At 32.3% G+C, this 20,582-nt stretch overlaps 2 protein-coding genes and 1 long non-coding RNA gene across 4 annotated transcripts; 1 reads left to right on the forward strand and 2 right to left on the reverse strand.

Moving 5' to 3' along the window:
* Positions 1–5,173: 5,173 nt before the first annotated feature.
* Positions 5,174–9,452, reverse strand: LOC123204146. Of its 2 annotated transcripts, none has more exons than XM_044620723.1 (4): positions 8,851–9,452; positions 8,165–8,383; positions 7,217–7,599; positions 5,174–5,916 (listed from the first exon to the last, which is right to left on the reverse strand). In XM_044620723.1, the coding sequence occupies exons 3-4, from the start codon at positions 7,355–7,357 to the stop codon at positions 5,449–5,451; spliced, it is 609 nt and encodes a 202-aa protein (XP_044476658.1). In that variant the 5' UTR covers positions 7,358–7,599; positions 8,165–8,383; positions 8,851–9,452; the 3' UTR covers positions 5,174–5,448. The 2 variants fall into 2 exon arrangements, with proteins under 2 accessions (XP_044476658.1, XP_044476659.1); XM_044620724.1 differs by having other exon boundaries at positions 7,217–7,730.
* A 1,333-nt stretch (positions 9,453–10,785) lies between these two features.
* Positions 10,786–12,545, reverse strand: LOC123204905. The gene is made up of 4 exons (XR_006499643.1): positions 11,784–12,545; positions 11,619–11,702; positions 11,433–11,531; positions 10,786–11,344 (listed from the first exon to the last, which is right to left on the reverse strand). It is a non-coding gene; the product is annotated as an uncharacterized LOC123204905 (long non-coding RNA).
* A 172-nt stretch (positions 12,546–12,717) lies between these two features.
* LOC123204371 (protein Rf1, mitochondrial-like) lies at positions 12,718–19,839 on the forward strand. Its single transcript, XM_044620975.1, has 2 exons — positions 12,718–14,465; positions 16,773–19,839. The coding sequence occupies exons 1-2, from the start codon at positions 12,860–12,862 to the stop codon at positions 19,541–19,543; spliced, it is 4,377 nt and encodes a 1,458-aa protein (XP_044476910.1). The 5' UTR covers positions 12,718–12,859; the 3' UTR covers positions 19,544–19,839.
* The last annotated feature ends 743 nt before the right edge of the window (positions 19,840–20,582 follow it).

A 20,582-nucleotide genomic window follows, 5' to 3' on the forward strand; every position in this document is an offset into this window, starting at 1 on the left:
ACAGTACTCACCTTCCCCAAAATACCCCTCTTTAATCTTTCAAGCATATATTCTCTCTTTCTTTTTCTCTGCAACTTTTTTCTCTCCTCTTTCTTATCTTTCAAGTGATAAAATAATCATGTAGAAAATAGAATAAATGTTTCAAAAATAAAAGAAGAAAGGAAAAAACTGAAAAGGGAAATAGATTTCAGATTAACAATTCTTTACTAAAAAAAAAAACTGAAAAAAAAAGTGAAAAAAGGTTGTCAAAAAAAAAACTGAAGAAAAAAACTAATTGGCAAATCTTATTCGGTAGATTTCAGAGTTCAGAAAACTGGAAATCTTATCGATAGATTGGGTATTTAATTAAAAAGAAAACTGGAAAAAAAAATTAAAAATAGTTGGCAGGGGTTGGCGTTTCCGCCAACCCATAATACTTTTTTACAAGCAAATGGTTGGCGTCACCAGACACCAACCCATTATATTATATTATAATATAATTATATTATATTATATTATTATATATTATATAATATAATATTATATAATTTAATATATAAAATAAACTGATAAGGGTTTTCGTCAATCCTGGCAATAATATATACATATATTATATTATATAAATATTATATATAATATATTAATATTAATAATAATATATAAAATATATTATAATATTATATATTATAATATATAATAATATATTAATATATATTTTATTATATATAATATATAATTATATATATTTTATTATATATAATATTTATAATAAAATATTTTATATATATATATATATATAATACCAAAGGTTGGCGGCATCGCCAACCTTTGGCGACGCCAAGGGTTGGCGACCCCGCCAACCTTTGGTAATTATATATTATATATTATATATATAATATTTAATATTTAATATTATATATAATATATACAAATAATAATATTATATAAATAATATATAATATTATATTATATAATTTTATATAAATTATATATTATATAATTATAAATAATATATATATTATATAATATATTATATTATATAATTACAAATATTAAATATAATATCTTATATATTAATATATAATATAATATAATATAAAAATATAATATATTATATTATTAACAATATATAAAATATATTATAATATTATAATAATATTATAATATATAATATTATATAATATAATATATATTATAATATATATATATATATATTATATTATAATACTTAATAAGGGTTTGCGGAATCCGCCAACCTTTACTGTAAATATATTATAATATATATTTTATATATTATATATATTATAATATATATTATATAATATAAAATATTATTATTTTATTTTATATATTATAATATATAATATTAATATATTATATATAATATTATTTAATAATATTAATATAATAATATAATCTAACAATATATATACATATAAGGTTGGCGTAATAATTCCCAGAATTTCCCAAAAAATATTATATAATATAATATATGTATATATTATTTGCCATTTTATATAATATATAATATATTTTATTTTATTTCATAAAAGGGTGCGTATTTCAATACTTGTATTTTGTATTTTATAAAGAAATAGGACCCATATCAATGAAAAGGCTACAGTATTATATTATAATATAATATATATATAATATATAAACCAAGGGTGCCATAATATATAAACCAAGGGTTGGCGATGCCGCCAACCCTTGGTAACAAAATTATATATTATATTAATATATATTATATAAAATATAATATAATATAATTATATATTATAATATATTAAATATAATATATAATTATATAATTATAATATATTACATAATATATAATATATATAATAATATTATATTATTAATAATATAATATGTTATTTTAATATTATATAATTATTTTATTAAATTATAATATTATATATATTTTATTATATAATTATTAATAATATAATATATTATTATAATAATATAATATATAATATATTTTAATATAATTGTTTGGCCAATTGTTTTTTTAACCTTCAAAAAAAATAAAGCAAGCAGAGGGTTGGCGACGCCAACCCTCACAGATATTAAAAGGCAAAGGGTTCCGCCAACCCATTATATATATATATATATATATATATATTTAATTATATATATATATAATTATATTATATATTAATATAATATATTATATTTAATATATTATAATATATAATTATAATTATATAATATATTATATTTAATATATTATATTATATTTTTAATTAGAATATTATAATTATATTATAATATATTATGTATAATATAAATTATAATTATATTATAATATTATATATTATATTATAATAATATATAAAATTAATATAATAATATATTATTTATATAATATATAATATTATAATATAATATATTATATATATTAATATAAAGGGCTGGCGGTCACCAACCCTTTATATATATTATAATATAAAAAATTAATATATTAATATAATAATATATATAATATATTAGTATAAATGGTTGGAGGAATCGCCAACCCTTGGCGACTTATATATATATATAAAATATATAATTATTAATAATATAATATATTTTAATATTATTATAATATTATAATAAAATATTATATTATATATATTATTATATATAATAATATAATATAATATATATTATTATAATATTATATTATATAATATTATAATATATTCCTTATATGTACAGCACAGGAATAATTTCCAGAATTTCACGCCTACGTTTGTTTTTTTTTCGGTTTATCTCAAATTTTTTTTTTTCAGTTTTAATCCTTAAATGTTAATTTTTTTTTCAGTTAAATCCTACTAAATGATTTTTTTTATGGTCATTTCTTCCAGGATATAAAATTGATGTAGCTGATTTTTTTGTGGGTTGATCTTTTCTTTTTTAAATCCTTACTTTGAAGAATTCTTAATCTGAAGAATTCTTCAAAGTGATTTACTACTTTTGTTTTTGAAGATGAGGAAAAAGAGAGAGTGATTCTTTTATCACTTTGGAAGAAGAGGAAGAAGAGAGAAAAAAGTTGCAGAGAAGAAGAGAGAGAATTTGTGTATAAAAAATTGAAGAGGGGTATTTTGGGAAAGGTGAGTACTGTTGTGGTATATTTGTGAAAGCTTTAGGGTAGGTGGCAATTTTGTATACACGGAATAAAATAGTGCTAAAAATTTCAATTTCCCATTTAAGAAGTGTGGATTCGAGATATAAATTTTCAAGAGCCCTTGTAGCATAAATCCTATGAGTTAATGGATAAACTTTTTATTACACTTAAGTAAATGTGATGATCAACAAGTAGAATAAGAGTAATTAGTAGATAAACAAGAACAATCCGCATGCAAAACATGTATGACATACTGTAAACATACAACATACAAATATATATATTAAATATTTGCCAATTAGGGTTTTCATATAAAAGTTTAATTAAAGTTCATGTAAAAAAAGAGTGTACCACAAAATAGAGAGAACAAAAATAGCCTCAACTCTATCATGCAATCTTCTTTATTTCATAGTAAAAAATTTCTCCATCTTTTGTCGGTGTTTTTCCATGTAAAAGTATATGTGATGTGATTATGACACATAAATGTGATGTGATCCTCGATAATTGGCTCAATTAATTTAGCAAATCAGCTTAAGTATTGCTAGGTTGCAATATGGAAGACACAGAGAATCTAGGGGAGCAATATTATATGGACTTAGTTTTTAGTATTTAATTGAATATTCAGATAATATGTTGTTATATATTTGAATGTTATTTTATCTTTAATTTAAAATCAACTAATTATATAATAATATTTTTTTTGATACTCTAATTAGATATTTAAATTTGGGTATACATAATTTTATTGAATTTAAACACTTTGTCTGGATCCATCTTCCGAATTTACAGTCAAACAAGGATTTTGCTATTGATGCTTGAAATGTTGTCATCAGGGACATCATGGTTTAATGGTGTTTGGCATGGGAGCAATTGTGAAGGATTTTGTCACCACAATTTCACATGTGGGTCAAATTAGAATTAAGATTCCCTCTTACTGTAATAAACTCCTTGACATTTGTGAAATTATCTTTCTATTTTATCATGTCTACATGAAAAAATAATCATTTTTTTGTTAAATCAAAATCATGTTATTTATGTAATTACCTAATTTTCATAAAAATGGAATAGCAATAAAATCTCTAGATTCTAAGTTGATCTTTTAGCTTGAGTGCATGACGCACTATCATGTTAATAATTAGTGATTAATGTATTAATTAATCATCTTAACAAAGCCACTTAGAGAAAAACAAAACCACTAAGTAGAACAAAACCCACAAAATGTGGAATCAAGGAAAAGAATAATTCTTGGGATCTAAGCATCTAATTTTCCCAAATTATTGCTTGTTTGGAATTTCTGTCAAAATTGTGGGAGTCTTGCTGTTTATTAGAGGCGACTTACCCCTCAAACATGCACCTAAATTTGCCTAGGGAAGTGCTTCTTGACGTGTTAAGCCTCTTTCATTTCCTTGTTAGTTTGTCAAAATTTAAGCGCCAATCTAGTTATACTACTTCATTAATAATATTATAATTTCATAATGGATGATGCTATGGATACTAATACAATTCTCCAAACTAGGTTCCAACTCACAATTTCTCTATTCTCTAATAGGAACTGGGATGGGGGTGTGGCCAACTAAATCCCAACAGTTAAAGACGAAGATATATATATAAATGGGTTGTCCCCTTTCAGTTTATCTTTTAAACTCTTAAATAATAAAATACTTTTAAAATTTTAAATTATTACAAATATAAATAGACATCTAATATATTCCATTATTATTATTTTTTGGGATAGAAAAGAGAAGAAAATATTCTCGGCGAAAAAGGGTGAGGGGAGGAAATTTTTTTCCACATTGAAAAGAAGAAGATTTTCCATTGTCCTTATATTAGAAATGTAGAAAGGTTTCTCCTGCAGGGATCAAGAAGAGACCCTATCTTGCAATCCCTAGATTATAATGATATTTGTATTTGTTATGTGGCAGTCAGTTATTTTTTTGACATCCTTTTCTGTAATTTGATTAAAAAACAATCTGACGGCACATTGGTAACATTAATTATTCCGTTGTTTATATTTGGAAACTTAGTTATGACCAGAAAAATTTCATTTTATGGAGTATTTAAAATTGTTTTGAGTTGTGATTATGAAGATAATTATGATTTGTATTGATTCATGACTACAAAGATACATTGTAGTAAAAATGATCTTTTTGTAACTTCTAACTCTAAAATACAGAATTCATTTTGTATTGTATCAGTTGTAGACTTTAACTATTTTAGATGGTATTGAGTATTCCTTACAAGAAAAATGCAATTACCGGTTCTCCCAAAGCCAAAGCCAAAAGAAAATCTTCTCGCACTATTCATCGATCTGATTGGGGAAGAAAAACAACTGTTAACATGGGGCAAGGAAGCACTTAGCATGCTCGAAAATCCAGGAAATGTTGCAGTTTCTGTAAGAGCAGCTCACGAGTGCCAAAAAGAGGCTTTCCAACGGCAAGCCAATCTTTCTCAAGAAGATGGGCTTTGGCACTACTAATCATCTCATCATGGAAAGCAGAGACAATACAATAGATTGAGGTCTTCAGAACATCAGCCATGGCATATGCTTTTGGATGTAGGTGGCCACTTCTCTTCTTACCCATTCCAATGTCTCTTCTGCCTGTGTCCAGTGCAGCCCATTTAATACCAGCTGGCCCCATCAAATGATGAGGCGGTTGCAAATTTGTTTTTTTCCCCATAAAAGCTTCAACAGCAAGCAGACAGAACAGAAGGGTAGTGATAACAGCAGCATGGCTACCAGAAAGTTGAGCAACCCCAAACCTGTCTACCTTGCGTGAGTGTGCAGTCAAAGAAGAAACTGCCTGGGCACACCAAGCACATAGCTGCATAAATTGACCCAAGTCATTGAATTAGTTGATTTGTCATCATAATTCACATAAAACATACTTCAAACGTACCTAAATCTTTAATTCTAGCTAATCTAAAGCACAAAAGTTGCCTTGATGAAAAGTTTATTCCAAGAGTATTGAATGATTGTACAATAGTACCCTAAGAATCAAAACATAATAATATGGAAAAAAAAAAAAAAAAAAGAATCATGAACAGCAGCACAAGTGATTCTATTCTTCACATACATTAGTACCTTTGCCAGAATGCAAATAGAAGCAATACAAGGACAACACATAATCAGTACTTCACTAAGCATGGAGAATTCTGACAATGTCAAAACAAAAGAGAGGAAACAAAGATTAATTCAGACCACTTCTCAAGCTAATTGAACAGAACCCTCTAATACCATTAAACAATGCCTAACATCTCTCTGCACCATACAACAAATACTGAGCATCTAATATGACAACACACCTGAATACATATTTCATAATTTTAATTTGCTAATCCAAGATATTATTTTGTGGAACTCAAATGCATCATATAGTCAAGACTCCCTCTATTTATTTTTTTTTTTTGGTTTATTTTTTTGCAAGCATCAAAACAGAATAAACTTGTATTACTCATTTTAAAAAAAAAGAGTTACAGAGGGGAAAGAAGGGAACAAGCAGTCTTGTACTCTCCCTCCCCATAGAGTATTATTCAAAGAAATGTCATATCTTCGCACAACCCATTTTGTACTTTGAAGCCATTGAAACATTACACCATAAGTTTAAAGTAATGGCACAAGACAGAGAGAAGATGATGTTTAAACATCTAATTAAGATCACACTATTTTGACTCATGCAACACTGAAACAAGCTGCTTCCATAAAAAATACATGTCCATTGACAATGACTAGAACCCCTAACTCCTCTGTAAGAAAGCAAGATTCTTTCAACTAAACTACACAAACCGAATTCCATTTCCAATAAGGTCAAACCACTATTTTCTACCTCACAATCTCTTTACCTTCCCCAAATCCACCACATAAAAAGACACATATGTGCAGCTCCACCTTTTTCTCACATTAACTTGGATTCAAAAGAAAGAATGAAAGTACAGAGACCAGAAAGATGACTGCAGTAACAATGACATAGATCCTCCGAACTTGCTTATAAAAAACCAACAGGGTAGTGTTGCACAAGATTTAAAAATAATAATGATAAATTAAATAAGCTATCAACTGCCAACATATGCACATGAATATATTAAATTGCACCCATAAGTTTAATCAACAACAATTTCTTATACCTGGAAGTTGTCCAATGGCTCAGATGACTTTGGATCTACATGCAAGTCAGTTGGCACCTGCAACTGTCTGGACAGGTCGCAGGCTTTGTCAACAGAACCAGCTTCCATACTTTCACTCAGCTTTGTTGCAAGCTGTTCCATAGGCCTCAAGCATACAGCTATTACTCTTTTGTAAGTCTCACTGGTTTCTTCAAGAAAGCAACTCGCCGCCAAGTATCAACATTTTTCTCACAAACCATACAGAGATCAAGATATGCCAGATACTGTAGAACAGAGCTTGAAGTGCTCTCCTCCAAAGCTGCAAGAAGAGGCTCACTTGGGTTTGTTTCAGCTGCTGCTGTTCCTTTTGGTGGTGCAAATACTAACCTTTTTGTATGAAGCACCTACACAGCAATGTAAGGATATTGCATAATATGTATATGCACAGCAAAAGAACCTTAAAGGAAGACACAACCCTGTCCCCTGCCATCCATTTCCTTTCTTTATATGAAGTCACAAAACCATTGCCCAACAACTACAGAAATGGTAACGATTAAAAGATAAAAAACTACATTAGGATTAAATTCAAAAACATACACTACAACCATATACTGCATTAGGATTACACTCAATATCATACATGACAAACAGATGCTGCAGGTGAGAATTCCATATTAAAACAATCCAAAGTTCTTTTTCTGACATTCATACTGGCCAAAATGTTACAGAATTGACCCATCACTTTTTTATATTTTTTCAACAAGAAGCTTTGCGTATCTATTACACATTAAATAACATTCTTAGTTCTTCCTGCAATCGGTTATTTATTAATAGAAAACAGAAAAGCTATGAAGCAGCAGTTGAAATTCAAAAACCAGAAAACTGAGATCTTTTAAAGGCCTGAAACAACCAATACATTCTAATTGGATCAGAAGATATTTAACTTGAAAAATAAAAATAAAAACTAACCTGATGTAAATGGTGACTTAATTCCCAACAAAGGAACACAGAAAAAATCCCAACGTAAAACATAATCTGCTCAGTACTAAACTTTCCAAAGGTTACATTCTCAGAATCTGCTTCAAAAACTACCATCACCGCTGACAACAAGTACGCTGCAGCTGAAAACTGTAAGGCTTTTCTAATAGCAACACAGATTGCCACCTTAAACCTGAAGAAAGGGAGACGCTGCAACGCAGACATATAAAATCAATGATCATTTCACAACAAGAAGGCTAACGAACATAAGAACACCACAATGAAGAACACTCATCAGAATCCTCAAGACCTTAAAAAATTAAAAATTAATTCTAGCCCAATTTATTCTCCAAGCTCCACAAACATATGGAAATCTAAGACTTGTAAAATGACACAGTTTGTGTCAATATCAACTAATATCATAAATTCAGTTAAAGTTGTTTATTGCGCCAATGCATTTAAAACAAAATATAACTTTTTTTTTCTTTTTTGCATTTTTTGTTCCATAACATAGAAATTCATCATAACCCTTTCAATGAACTGGACTTCAAAACCCCAAGCCACTGCAGTTTACGTGAAACATATCTTGCTTCGTATACCGATCAAGGATTTCAGTGCCAGCATTACAAAATGATATGAACGAGACCAATCAAAGATTCAAAAAAAAAAAAACCAACCTGAACAACGGGAAACTTCAAAACCCATTTCCGATTATAAACATACAACAAACCATAAAGAAAGCCGCAAATAGAACCCCTTAATCCCAGCTTCCAAATAAATTCAAATCCGTCTTAATCCTTCACCCAACAAACACACGCCACAGACATGCCACCCGACAAGGCGACCACGGCCACAAACATCCCGAGGCGGAGAGAGAGCAGGGCGCGGCGGCGGAAATCGAGAGACCATGAAGAGAAGGGGGAGAAGAGGAGGTGGAGGGGGGAAAGGGGCGCGTGGGGGCAGGAGAGGCAACGAGAGAGAGAGAAAGAGAGAAAGTTAAGTGGGAAAAGAGGAAGAGAGTGAAAGCGAAAAGGGTGGAGAAGAAGGAAGAGGCTGTAGGGAGGAAGAAGAGCTTAAAGAGAAGAAAGATGATAGAGGAAGAGATTGACTGCCAAATTAAGAAGCCCAAGTGGCGATTGTAGATGATTGTTTCCAAAGATGAAGAAGGCATTTGAGAAGGTTTTTGGTTTCGAGGAAGAAGACGAACCAGAGAGTCAAAGGAGTGATCTTGGGGGCGGGAATCTGAGAAGGGACTCCTTTGTAAAAAAATCAAATGTCTGCTGTCAGGGAACAAATTGTACAAGACTAAACATATTATTGTCATTTCTTTGTTTTAATTTTTTTCTTTTTAATGGCAAATTTAATTCGAACAATGTAACCTCGAATTTGAATCAATGCTCAATTTAAATTAACTAAACTCAATTAGAATAGATTTTGATTTGAATTTACTACGGTTTGAACCATAGTTGGATTTACTTTTCTTTTCCAATTACTCTAATTTTATCTTTTCTTTGATTTTTCTCAAACAATTTAGATGTTAAATTAACCCAGATTTGACTTTAACTAAGCTCAAACTTATATCTATTTCATATTATTGAGCACTTGGTTTAAATTGGACTCAATTACATTAATATAAAACTTAAACTCACCAAGCTAATAAGATTTCGAATTGAGCTCGAGACATAAAAATTTAGTTAGAATTTGACTTAAAAACTACATATAAACCTCTCAAATTTTAAAATTTCAATATAAATCTGATAACTCATATATTTATCAATTATTCTTATATTTAAAATAAGATAATAAAATATCAAACTTAAACACAAGATCTGAAATTTGAAACTTTTTTAGTTTATTTTATTTTATTTGAACCAAATCATTAGCGCAGAAGTTCATCAAACTTATCAACTACTCAAAGCGAGTTGAATCATAAACAACTCAACTCGTTTACACTCTTAGAATACAATAACATTATAATCTTTTAACAATTCCTAACAATGTATTAAATAGAAGCTCTAGAATTTTGATTATCCTTTTATCTCTTGTAACGATAATTGGGTATAAATTTACAAATAATGTTGTGTATACTTAATTTTGAATATCTAATAAGATAAACGAATGATATATTATCATGTAATTAAATATTATTTTATCTTTAATTAAAAATCAACTAATCGCATAATATTATATAGTATAAATACCTAATCGAATAATTAGATCCAGTGCAAATAATTCAATTGTAAATTGTCAGAAATATAAATTGGGCTTACAAGTGTGAAGATTGAAACTCATGTTACATAAAACCAATTGGCTTATGTTAAGGTCCAATCCACAACACTTATATACCACTCATTTTACTTAAGTTTATTAGATGTGAGACTCTTCTTTATGAGTCCTCAACACCCCCGCTTAAGTGCAAGCACCTAGGCTGTTAAACCTAGCCTTTTTGGCTCAGCCGATTTTTGGCTGGGTACGTTGTCACTTATATCCAGGAACAAGTATTACAAGTGTGCAGATTGAAACCCATGTTACACAAAACCAATTGATTTATATTAAGATCCAATCCACAACACTTATATACCAATCATTTTACTTAAGTTTATTAGATGTGAAACTCTTCTTTATGAGTCCTCAACATAAATTTATACATTCAAGAAAGCTACAAAGCCAATGGTGATATGAAGTCAAAATTGTAACATAAAGGCTTTGAAAGAGATCCTTCTCAAATGTCTGCGTCGTCGTTGATCCCCTGAGAAACTGGAATATGAACCGATTCCGCCACACCCTCCCATCCCATAGCCTTGCTACTTCAGTTATTTACCTTGTTTTCCAGCATTGCACCATCAGGAACTTCTAGTTTCGTCCCGGATTTAGCGAAGATATTTACTCTTCCATGAAAAGTAAGAAAGGAAAAAAAACGATAAAACGGTGGTAGAGACAAAATTACAATGAGAGTACTAGTCTCCATTGTCTGAAACCGGAAAAGCCCCAGCCTCCGTCCGAGTGGGATTGATCTGAAGACCTCATATGTAAAAAGACACGGCTGCAGAAGGTATGAAATTAATACCTTGAGCATTATACCAGCCCCAAACCAGACATCGCAGGCCACTTTCAAGCTATCAAGCCATTGATGCTAGGAATGGACTTAAATCGACTTAGGAAGTCACTGACCTAAGAAAGAAAGAAATAAAAACTCAGAACATAATAACTGCAATCTGTTCGAAAATAAAAAAATTATCGGTCATAGAAAAAATTTCACCTTTTCAAATTCAGGTCCTAATTTGATAGAAGGATTTAAAGGATTATTTCTCGCATTATTTCTAACTAAGACCCCATCCACAGAGGAGTACAAATCTGACTGCAGAATAAATAAATGTCATTGACAAAGTGAAAAATAAGCATTTGTGTATACTATTTCAGTTGCACCATGATATTGTAGTGTCACCTGGAGAAGAAGTAAGTCTGATCTTGAATTCATTGGAAGTTATCGAGATGGAGGGACACTGACACCAATAGTGTGATCACAGAACTGGCTTGATCGAAAAACGATAATCAGAAACAGTACAAGTTACAAGTATAGAACACAGGGATGTAATATATAAGAGAGTACCCGAATCGCTGAACAAGCTGCTGTGTCTTGCAAATTAAGTTGATCATAATATGCCTCCTGGAACAGCAGCGATTTGTCAATTCCTTGTTTAATGAATTCGCGTCCCTCAGGGGGTAATAAGAGAATGGTAACTTTGAAATAGAAAGACTCTCCATCTTTAATTCATCAGTATCCACAAGCCTTTTGATGGCTTGCAGATTCACCCACCTGAAAAAAAATATATAAATCCAGAATTGTTGTCAAAAATCCCCCATTCGCCACAGTGCGTTCATGTTGGGGTTATAACACCCGATCTTCTTGGTTATTTGGAGTATGATTTCGTCGAACAAAGGGTTCGTATTGACTAACATAAACGTTGCTTGGCGTTGCGCCAACAGAGAGATGAAGTGGCAGGCGTTTCGGAGACAAATTAGGGTTTTGTCCAATCGATTACAGCCATGCCATTACGCATGCCCTAAGTGAACTGTTTGAAATGGCGGGCCGCTACACGCCGACCCAGGTTGGCGTTTGTGCTCAGGAGCTTTTGAATTATGATAGAGTGAAGCGTCATTGTGGAACTGTGAAGGTTTTTTTGTTATGCCCTAGACTGAAATTGACATTGAGAGGGAGGTGATCGAGCTATGAAACGTAGCGTTTTATGAGCTAGCGAGTGGAATTATACGTCCGGTTCGAGTTCCAGAGTAAGTGAAACCAGTGGAGCAAAGGTGATAGTGTTTATGGGACTGTTTTTGGTGTCAAGGTTGAAGACCGAGAAAAGAGAGGATTTTGAGTAAGTTTGTACGAATCGAAAAAAGTTCGAATTTTATACTGCTCAACTTATTAAAGTCACGTGTTTAAAAAAATTTTAATACAAATTAATTAAAATAGTATTATTTTAATAAATACGAAACAAAATTATCAAACCGAATTCAACACTGATTTCGCCCTTGGTTCTGTAAAATAACTGTAAACCCTACAGGTTTCAGATAAATACATTTATCCCACCTATTCCCGGTGTTATTGTAGTATTTATATGTAAACCTTCAAATCATCATGCCAGCCTGAACCCCAAAAAACCCAGAATCGTCGATGCTGAAATGGTGCCCAGAAGCTTGATTCGTCGTTTTTCTTCTTCTCCTTTTTCATTCTCAAAACAAGTAGAAGTAACTACGACTATACCAGAGGATTCGGTGCATAAGGTATCCCAGCTTGACAAATTCCTTAAAAGAGAATGGAAAGACGGTAAATTCACTCTTAATGAAGCACGCTATTTCTTTGATTACATGATTCATATGCAACCTGCCCCTCAAATTAAATCATTCAACTGGTTGTTTGGGGCTCTTGCTAAGAAGAAGTTTTATGAAGATGTTATTTTGCTTTGCAAGAGAGTGGATTCAATTGGGTTGTTGCCAGATTTTATTACTTTTAGTATTTTAATTAATTGCTTTTGTAATGTGGGTCGAGTTTGTGATGCTTTTGTTGTTTTTGGGAAGATTTTGAGATGGGGTTTTAACCCAAATGCTGTGATTTTGAATATTTTGATTAAGGGTTTGTGTTTGGACAATAGGAGTATGGAGGCTATGGAGTTTCTGAAGAAAATGGTTGTCTTTGGGGTTAGGCCTAATGAGATTACTTATGGAACTTTGATTAACGGGTTGTGTCGAACAGGGAACACAACTGTTGCCCTTAAATTACTTGAAGAAATGGCTAATGGGAATGGTGAAGGCGGTGTTACCTGCAAGCCTGATATTTTTTGTTATAGTAGTATTATTGATTGTCTTTGTAAAGATGGGTTGATAGTTAAGGCGAAAGAATTATTTTTGAAAATGAGGGGTAAGGGAATTAAGCCAAATGTGGTTGTGTGCAACTCTCTAATTTTTGGTTGGTGTCTTCTGGGAAATTTGCAGGAGGCTGAGCGCATGTTCATTGAGATGGAAAATCAAGGTTTGCAGCAAACTGCTGTGACTTTTAATACAATGATAAATGGGTTTTCCCAGGTGGAGAAGATGGAGGAAGCTAATGGATATTTAGAATTAATGACTCAAAAAGGTTTGCAGCCTGATGTGGTGACATTTACTACATTGATAAATGGACTTTGCAAGGTCGGGAAGATGGAAGAAGCTAAAGGGTTGTTGGAATTGATGAGTGAAAGAGGCTTGCAGCCTAATGTGGTGACTTTTACTACAATGATAAATTGGCTTTGCAAGGAGGGGAAGATGGAGGAAGCTAATTGTTTGTTTGAAATGATGACTCAAAGAGGTTTGCAACCTGATGTGGTGACATATACTGCATTGATAAGTGGGCTTTACAAGGTAGGGAAGATGGAGGAAGCTAATAGATTGTTGGAATTAATGAGTGAAAGAGGTTTGCACCCAAATGTAGTGACTTTTACTGCAATGATAAATGGGCTTTGCAAGGAGGGGAAGATAGAGGAAGCTAATGGGTTGTTTGTAACAATGACTCAAAGAGGTTTGCAACCTGATGTGGTGACATTTACTACATTGATAAGTGGGCTTTGCAGGGTGAGGAAGATGGAGGAAGCTAATGGGTTGTTAGAATTGATGAGTCAAAGAGGTTTGCACCTTGGTTTGGTGGCATTTAGGACATTGATAAGTGGGCTTTGCAAGGCAGGGAAGATAGAGGAAGCTAATGGGTTGTTAGTATTGATGATTAAAAGAGGTTTGCAACCAAAAACGTATACTTAGACCACTTTGATGGATGGTCAGTGCTTGTGAGATTACTACTTTGAACAAAAATTGCCAGCAGAGAATGAGACACCAAGCTTTAATGTTTTCAAATTGTCCAGCTCTTACATTGTTCTTTCCTTATTCATATCTCTTGGAAAATTAGAAAGCCAAAACTTGTTGCAAAGAGGCCTCTCTATCAGTTGAAGAGAGAACACACACCTGTGGCTTTTATAGTCTTGGTGAGAATGCTTTCTGGTTCTCAATCTGGCTCACCAATTGAGAAGAGATAACTGTTGTTTGGAGCACTAACCTTGAGACACCTGTCAATGGCAAGGGCTCAAAATTTCTTTTCAACGAAATGGTAGCATGGTGTGTAGGAATGTTGATGGCAGGTCATTTGGATGATTAACACCACCTCTACTGGTGCTTATAGAGCTGAGCTCTTGGATTCTCGAAATCTGGTTCCAAAAGATATAGATGGTGAAATTCTATGGCAGAGCTTTGATTTTCTACTGATACTTCGTTTCCTAACCAACCGTTTACAAAGAGGAGAATTTCTGAATCTAGACCAGCAACTTTTTCTTCTGGTTACTTTAGCTTATAATTTAATGATGAAATTTTGTTGATTTGTTGGTAGAGGAATCTTACATCTTGTTGTACATGATGTGTGCCAATTCTTTTAGGTTATTTAGTGAGAGCTTATGAAACACCTGCTGCTTATTCAATTTTGGTTGGCTTTTGACAAAATATTTTGCTGCTCTATCTATATCAAAACTTTGAGCAGCAAAGCCAGGAGACCCTTTCATTTGTATGCCTTTCTCTGCAATTGTTATGTTGTATCACCTGAGCTCTCTTTATTTGACATTTTTGAGCTTTGGGTTTAATGTTATTCAACGCTTAAATTAATTTCACTTAACACGCATCAAAAGAGGAATGTATGAAGTTTTCTTAGATGATTCCCAGTCTGAAGCATACACTTACAGGCTAACAGGACTAGCTCTTTGCTTCAAAAAGAAAAACTCAATGGCCACAGTTTTCCCAATATTCATACCACCATGTATATAGAAGTGTCAAGCACATGCAAATTACAACGTCTTATTTTACAGTAGGATCTCCTTCTATGCACCTCTTTCCTGGAGAATCTAGTTAGAAATTCATATGGATTTGCTTCCAGTTTTAAGTTTGTTCTTGCTGAAATTGAAATTTTAGTTCTAGTATCAGGCTGGTTACTTCTTTTCCAAAGGCATTGTGTGCCATCAGTAGTTGAATCTAGATATCGCACACTTTCAAGCCAGTTCAAGAGATTTATTCACTCTTAACTTATGAAAGAAACACAAAAATTCGAGGAAGAGTTTGGTGGATGGAGCTTTCAGAGCGTGATATTAAAAACCGGATCCGACCAACTAGTATGATTGTTTCAACCGTCACCTGTTAAGAAAAATAGTTACGGTTCATTGAAAAATTGTTTTTGAAACTACACTTGATTGAACTAAACAGTTCGTATGGTTAGACCGAGTACAAACCTGAATATGATTTGGCCAAAAATTCGTCAGTGGGATTTACACATGATCTCATATATAAATTTTACGCTTAAATAACGTCAACTAAGTTTATTTTAGGTTAAAATAATTTAGATAATATATTTAATGATTAAACATACAAAATTGTTTTAAATATTATTTTTAAATAATTAATTAATATGCGCACCAATCAAATGATCGGACTATTAATTGGACCGGATCACCGCTTTCATCAAATTGACATTTAGTATAATTCCAAAAACATTGCTTTAGAAAGAGTAATCAATTTGAAGGGACATGAAGATATATATCGAGGAGAGGAAACATTTTCAGCTAAAGTTGATACAATCAAAACAATCTTAGTCTGTCAGTATTCTTGAGTTTGGTTTGTGAGATAATTTTGTAATCTATTGTTTATTTTTTAATGTTATTTTGTTTAATTTATCAGATAATAAAATATTTATAAAGGGTTCTGATTCTTGAAGCATGCTATAGCTTGCAAGCGCAATGTTTGTAGCAATAGTGGTGATTCCTGAACGAGAGGTAGATGATGGAATAATATTGAAACTTCTCAAATTCAAGGGGTGGTAGATAATGGACGAATATTGAACTTCTCAAATTCAAGGGGCTGAAAATTCGTTTTTTAAAGTTCAGGTAGTAACCAGTTATTCAGCCTTAATGGACGAATATTGAACTTCTCAAATTCAAGGGGCTGAAAATCCGTTTTTGAAGTTCAGGTAGTGTTCAGTCTTAGTAAGTGAAAATGTGACTCTCCGTGTAAAGCTATAAGATGGTTTAAACAGACATAAGACTGAGCCTGTTTGAACCTCCGAAATATCCCCAAGGCGCCGCCGACGCAGAAATGGTGCTCAAAAGCTCGATTCGTCGTTTTTCCTCTTCTTCTCGTTCATCATTCAGAAAACTAGGTAAAGTAACTACAACTACACCAGAAGATTCAGCACGTAAGGTATCCCAGCTTAATAAATTCCTTCATAAAGATTGTAAAGAAGGTAACGTTACTCTTGATGAAGCGCGCTATTTCTTTAGATACATGATTCAAATGAAACCCCCTCCTCCCACGTCATCATTCAGTCTGTTGTTTGGAGCCCTTGCTAAGAATAAGTTTTATAAAGATGTTGTTTTGCTTTACAAGAGAGCGGATTCAATTGGGTTGCTGACGGATTTAATTACTTTGAATATCTTAATTAATTGTTTTTGTCATGGGGGTCGAGTTTGTGATGGTTTTGTTGCTTTTGGGAGGATTTTGAGGTTGGGTTTTGACCCAAATGCTGTGACTTTGACTTCTTTGATTAAAGGTTTGTGCTTGGAGAATAGGAGTACGGAGGCTATGGAGTTTTTGAAGAAAATGATTGTCTTTGGGGTTAGACCTAATGAGATTACTTATGGAACTTTGATGTATGGGTTGTGTCGAACAGGTAAAACATCTGTTGCCCTTAAATTACTTGAAGAAATGACTAATGGAAATGGTGAAGGCGGTGATACCTGCAAGCCTGATATTTTTTGTTATAGTAGTGTTATTGATGGTCTTTGTAAAGATGGGTTGATAGATAAGGCGAAAGATTTGTTTTCGGAAATGAGGGGCATGGGAATTAAGCCAGATGTGGTTGTTTGCACCACTCTAATTTACGGTTGGTGTTTTGTTGGAAATTTGGAGGAGGCTGAGCTCTTGTTTAAGGAGATGGAAAATATGGGTTTGCAACCTAATGCGGTGACATTTACTACCTTAATAATTGGGCTTTGCAAGGATGGGAAGACGGAGGAAGCTAATAGGTTGTTTAAATTGATGAGTCAAAGAGGTTTGCAGCCAAATGTGATGGCTTTTAATGCAATAATAAATGGGCTTTGCAAGAAGGGGAAGATTGAGGAAGCTCGCAGGTATCTTAAATCAATGATTAAAAGAGGTTTGCATCCTGATCTGGTGACATTTAATACATTGATAGGTGGGCTTTGCAAGGAGGGAAAGATGGAGGAAGCTAATGGGTTGTTAGAATTAATGGGTAAAAAAGGTTTGCAACCTAATGTGGTGACCTTTACAACATTAATAAGTGGGTTTTGCAAGGTGGGGAAGATGGAGAAAGCTAATGGATTGTTGGAAATGATGACTCAAAAAGGTTTGCAGCCTAATGTAGTGACTTTTAATACGATGATAAGTAAGCTTTGTGAGGAGGGAAAGATGTTGGAAGCTAATCAGTATTTGCAATTAATGACTCAAAGAGGTTTGCAACCTGATGTGGTGATGTTTAGTACATTGATAAGTGGATTTTGCAAGGTGGGGAAGATGGAGGAAGCTAATGGGTTGTTAGAAATGATGAGTCAAAGAGGTTTGCAACCAAATGTAGTGACCTTTACAACATTAATAAGTGGGCTTTGCAAAGTGGGGAAGATGAAGGAGGCTAATAGGTTGCTAGATATGATGAGTCAAAGAGGATTGGAACCCAATGTTGTGACGTATACAACATTGATTAATGGGTTTTGCAAGGTGGGGAAGATAGAGGAAGCTAATGGGTTATTGGACTTAATGAGTCAAAAAGGTTTGCAGCCTAATGTGGTGACATTCAATACATTAATTAGTGGACTTTGCAAGGTGAGGAAAATGGAGGAAGCTAATGGGCTGCTGGAATTGATGAGTCAAAGAGGCTTGCAACCTGATGTGGTGACGTTTAATTCATTGATAAGTGGGCTTTGCAAAGTGGGGAAGATAGAGGAAGCTAATGGGTTGTTGGAATTGATGATGCAAAGAGGTTTGCAGCATAATGCAACGACGTTTAATACATTGATAAGCGGTCTCTGTAAGGTGGGGAAGATGGAGGATGCTAATAGGTGTTTGGAATTAATGACTCAAAGAGGTTTGCAGCCTGATGCGGTGACATTTACTACTTTGATAAGTGGATTTTGCAAGGTGGGAAAGATGGAAGAAGCTAATGGGTTGTTGGAATTGATGAAGCAAAGAGGTTTGCAGCCTAATGTGGTGACGTATAATACATTGATAAGTGGATTTTGCAAGGTGGGGAAGATGGACAAAGTCGATGGTTTGTTAAAATTTATGAGCGAGATAGGTTTGCAGCTTGACGTGGTGACTTTTAATACAATAATAAACAGGTTTTGTAATGAATGGAAGATGGAGGATGCTAATAGGTATCTAGAACTAATGACTCAAAGAGGTTTGCAACCGAATGTGGTGACATATACCACTCTGATAGGTGGGCTCTGCAAGGTGGGGAAGGTAGATGAAGCTATGGGGTATTTGAAACTAATGATTCAGAAAGGTTTGCAACCTAATCTAGTGACATTCAATACATTGATAAGTGGGTTTTGCAAGGCGGGGAAGATGGAGGAAGCTAATGAGTTGTTAGAATTGATGAGTCGAAGAGGTTTGCAACCAAACACACAAACTTATACCACTTTGATGGAAGGTTTTTGCTTGATCGGCAGATATGATGAAGCAAGTGAGCTACTAACTTCTATGGAGAAGAATGGGTGTAAGATTGACATTAAATACAGTACTTTGATCAATGCCAACCGCAAGAACCAGGAAATTGGGAGAATGCAATGAGTCTATACAAGGAAATGACTTCTTTTCCTGTCAAAAAGCCAACAAGGAGTCGGCATGACAATTTTTTTTTTTTCTTATTTCAATTTTGGTTACTTACCTTATTGCTCTAATCATTCTTATTGGTTCTTTTTGGCGGCAAGTTCTGTATATTCTGAGAGTATACTGCCATGAGGCAAAGATGACACTTGATAGTTTTTGCAGATATGTGCTACTTGGGGTATAAGCCAAGGAAAGATTTTATGAATTATTTATGATTAACATGATGAAGATTCAGTAAAAGTTTGATTTGTGTGAAAGTTTGAATTTGATTTTATGTATATGTAAGGTTTCAGCTCTTTAACAAAATCATTTAATTTGAAGCATTGATTTAAGAGCAATACTATGTGTACCCACTTTGGGTATACAAATGTATACACACTCATATGTGTCATCATATGATTGGTTATTGTTTTATTCTTAATTCAAAATTATTCAATCACATGATGACACATATAAATGTGTACATATTTATATACCCAAAGTGGGTACACATAGTTTTATCGCTGATTTAAAACTCTGACTGGTTGGTTCAATTGTTTCAATTGGTTTTGATCGATTCAATTATTGGGTTTGAGTCATGATAAAAACTTGTTTTAATTATCAGGTTGGATTGATGCAATATTAAATTATAGATAGTGTTATATTATAACTAAACCGTAGTGTCAAAGCAATCAAATCACCGAGTTATCAAAATTTTTTAAAAAATATTCATATAATTATTTTAAATCCTAAAAACTTCTAGTTTTTTTAGGGATTTTTTAATTATTTAAAAAAAATGCTTTAAACTTTTTTCAAGACAAAATATTTGCTAAATACATTATTTAATGATTATTTATTACATAAACAAATAATATTAAATATACTCATTAATATACAAATTAATATTTATTTTTTAACTTTATAGTTTTATTGAACTCAACCCATCTCAAAACAATTGTTCCCACCAACTTTTTCTCAATACTGTATAATAAGAATCTATGAATTATAATTGAAACAGAAG

The sequence above is a fragment of the Mangifera indica genome, chromosome 20, assembly GCF_011075055.1.
Source record: "Mangifera indica cultivar Alphonso chromosome 20, CATAS_Mindica_2.1, whole genome shotgun sequence".
NCBI classification, from domain to species: Eukaryota; Viridiplantae; Streptophyta; class Magnoliopsida; order Sapindales; family Anacardiaceae; genus Mangifera; species Mangifera indica.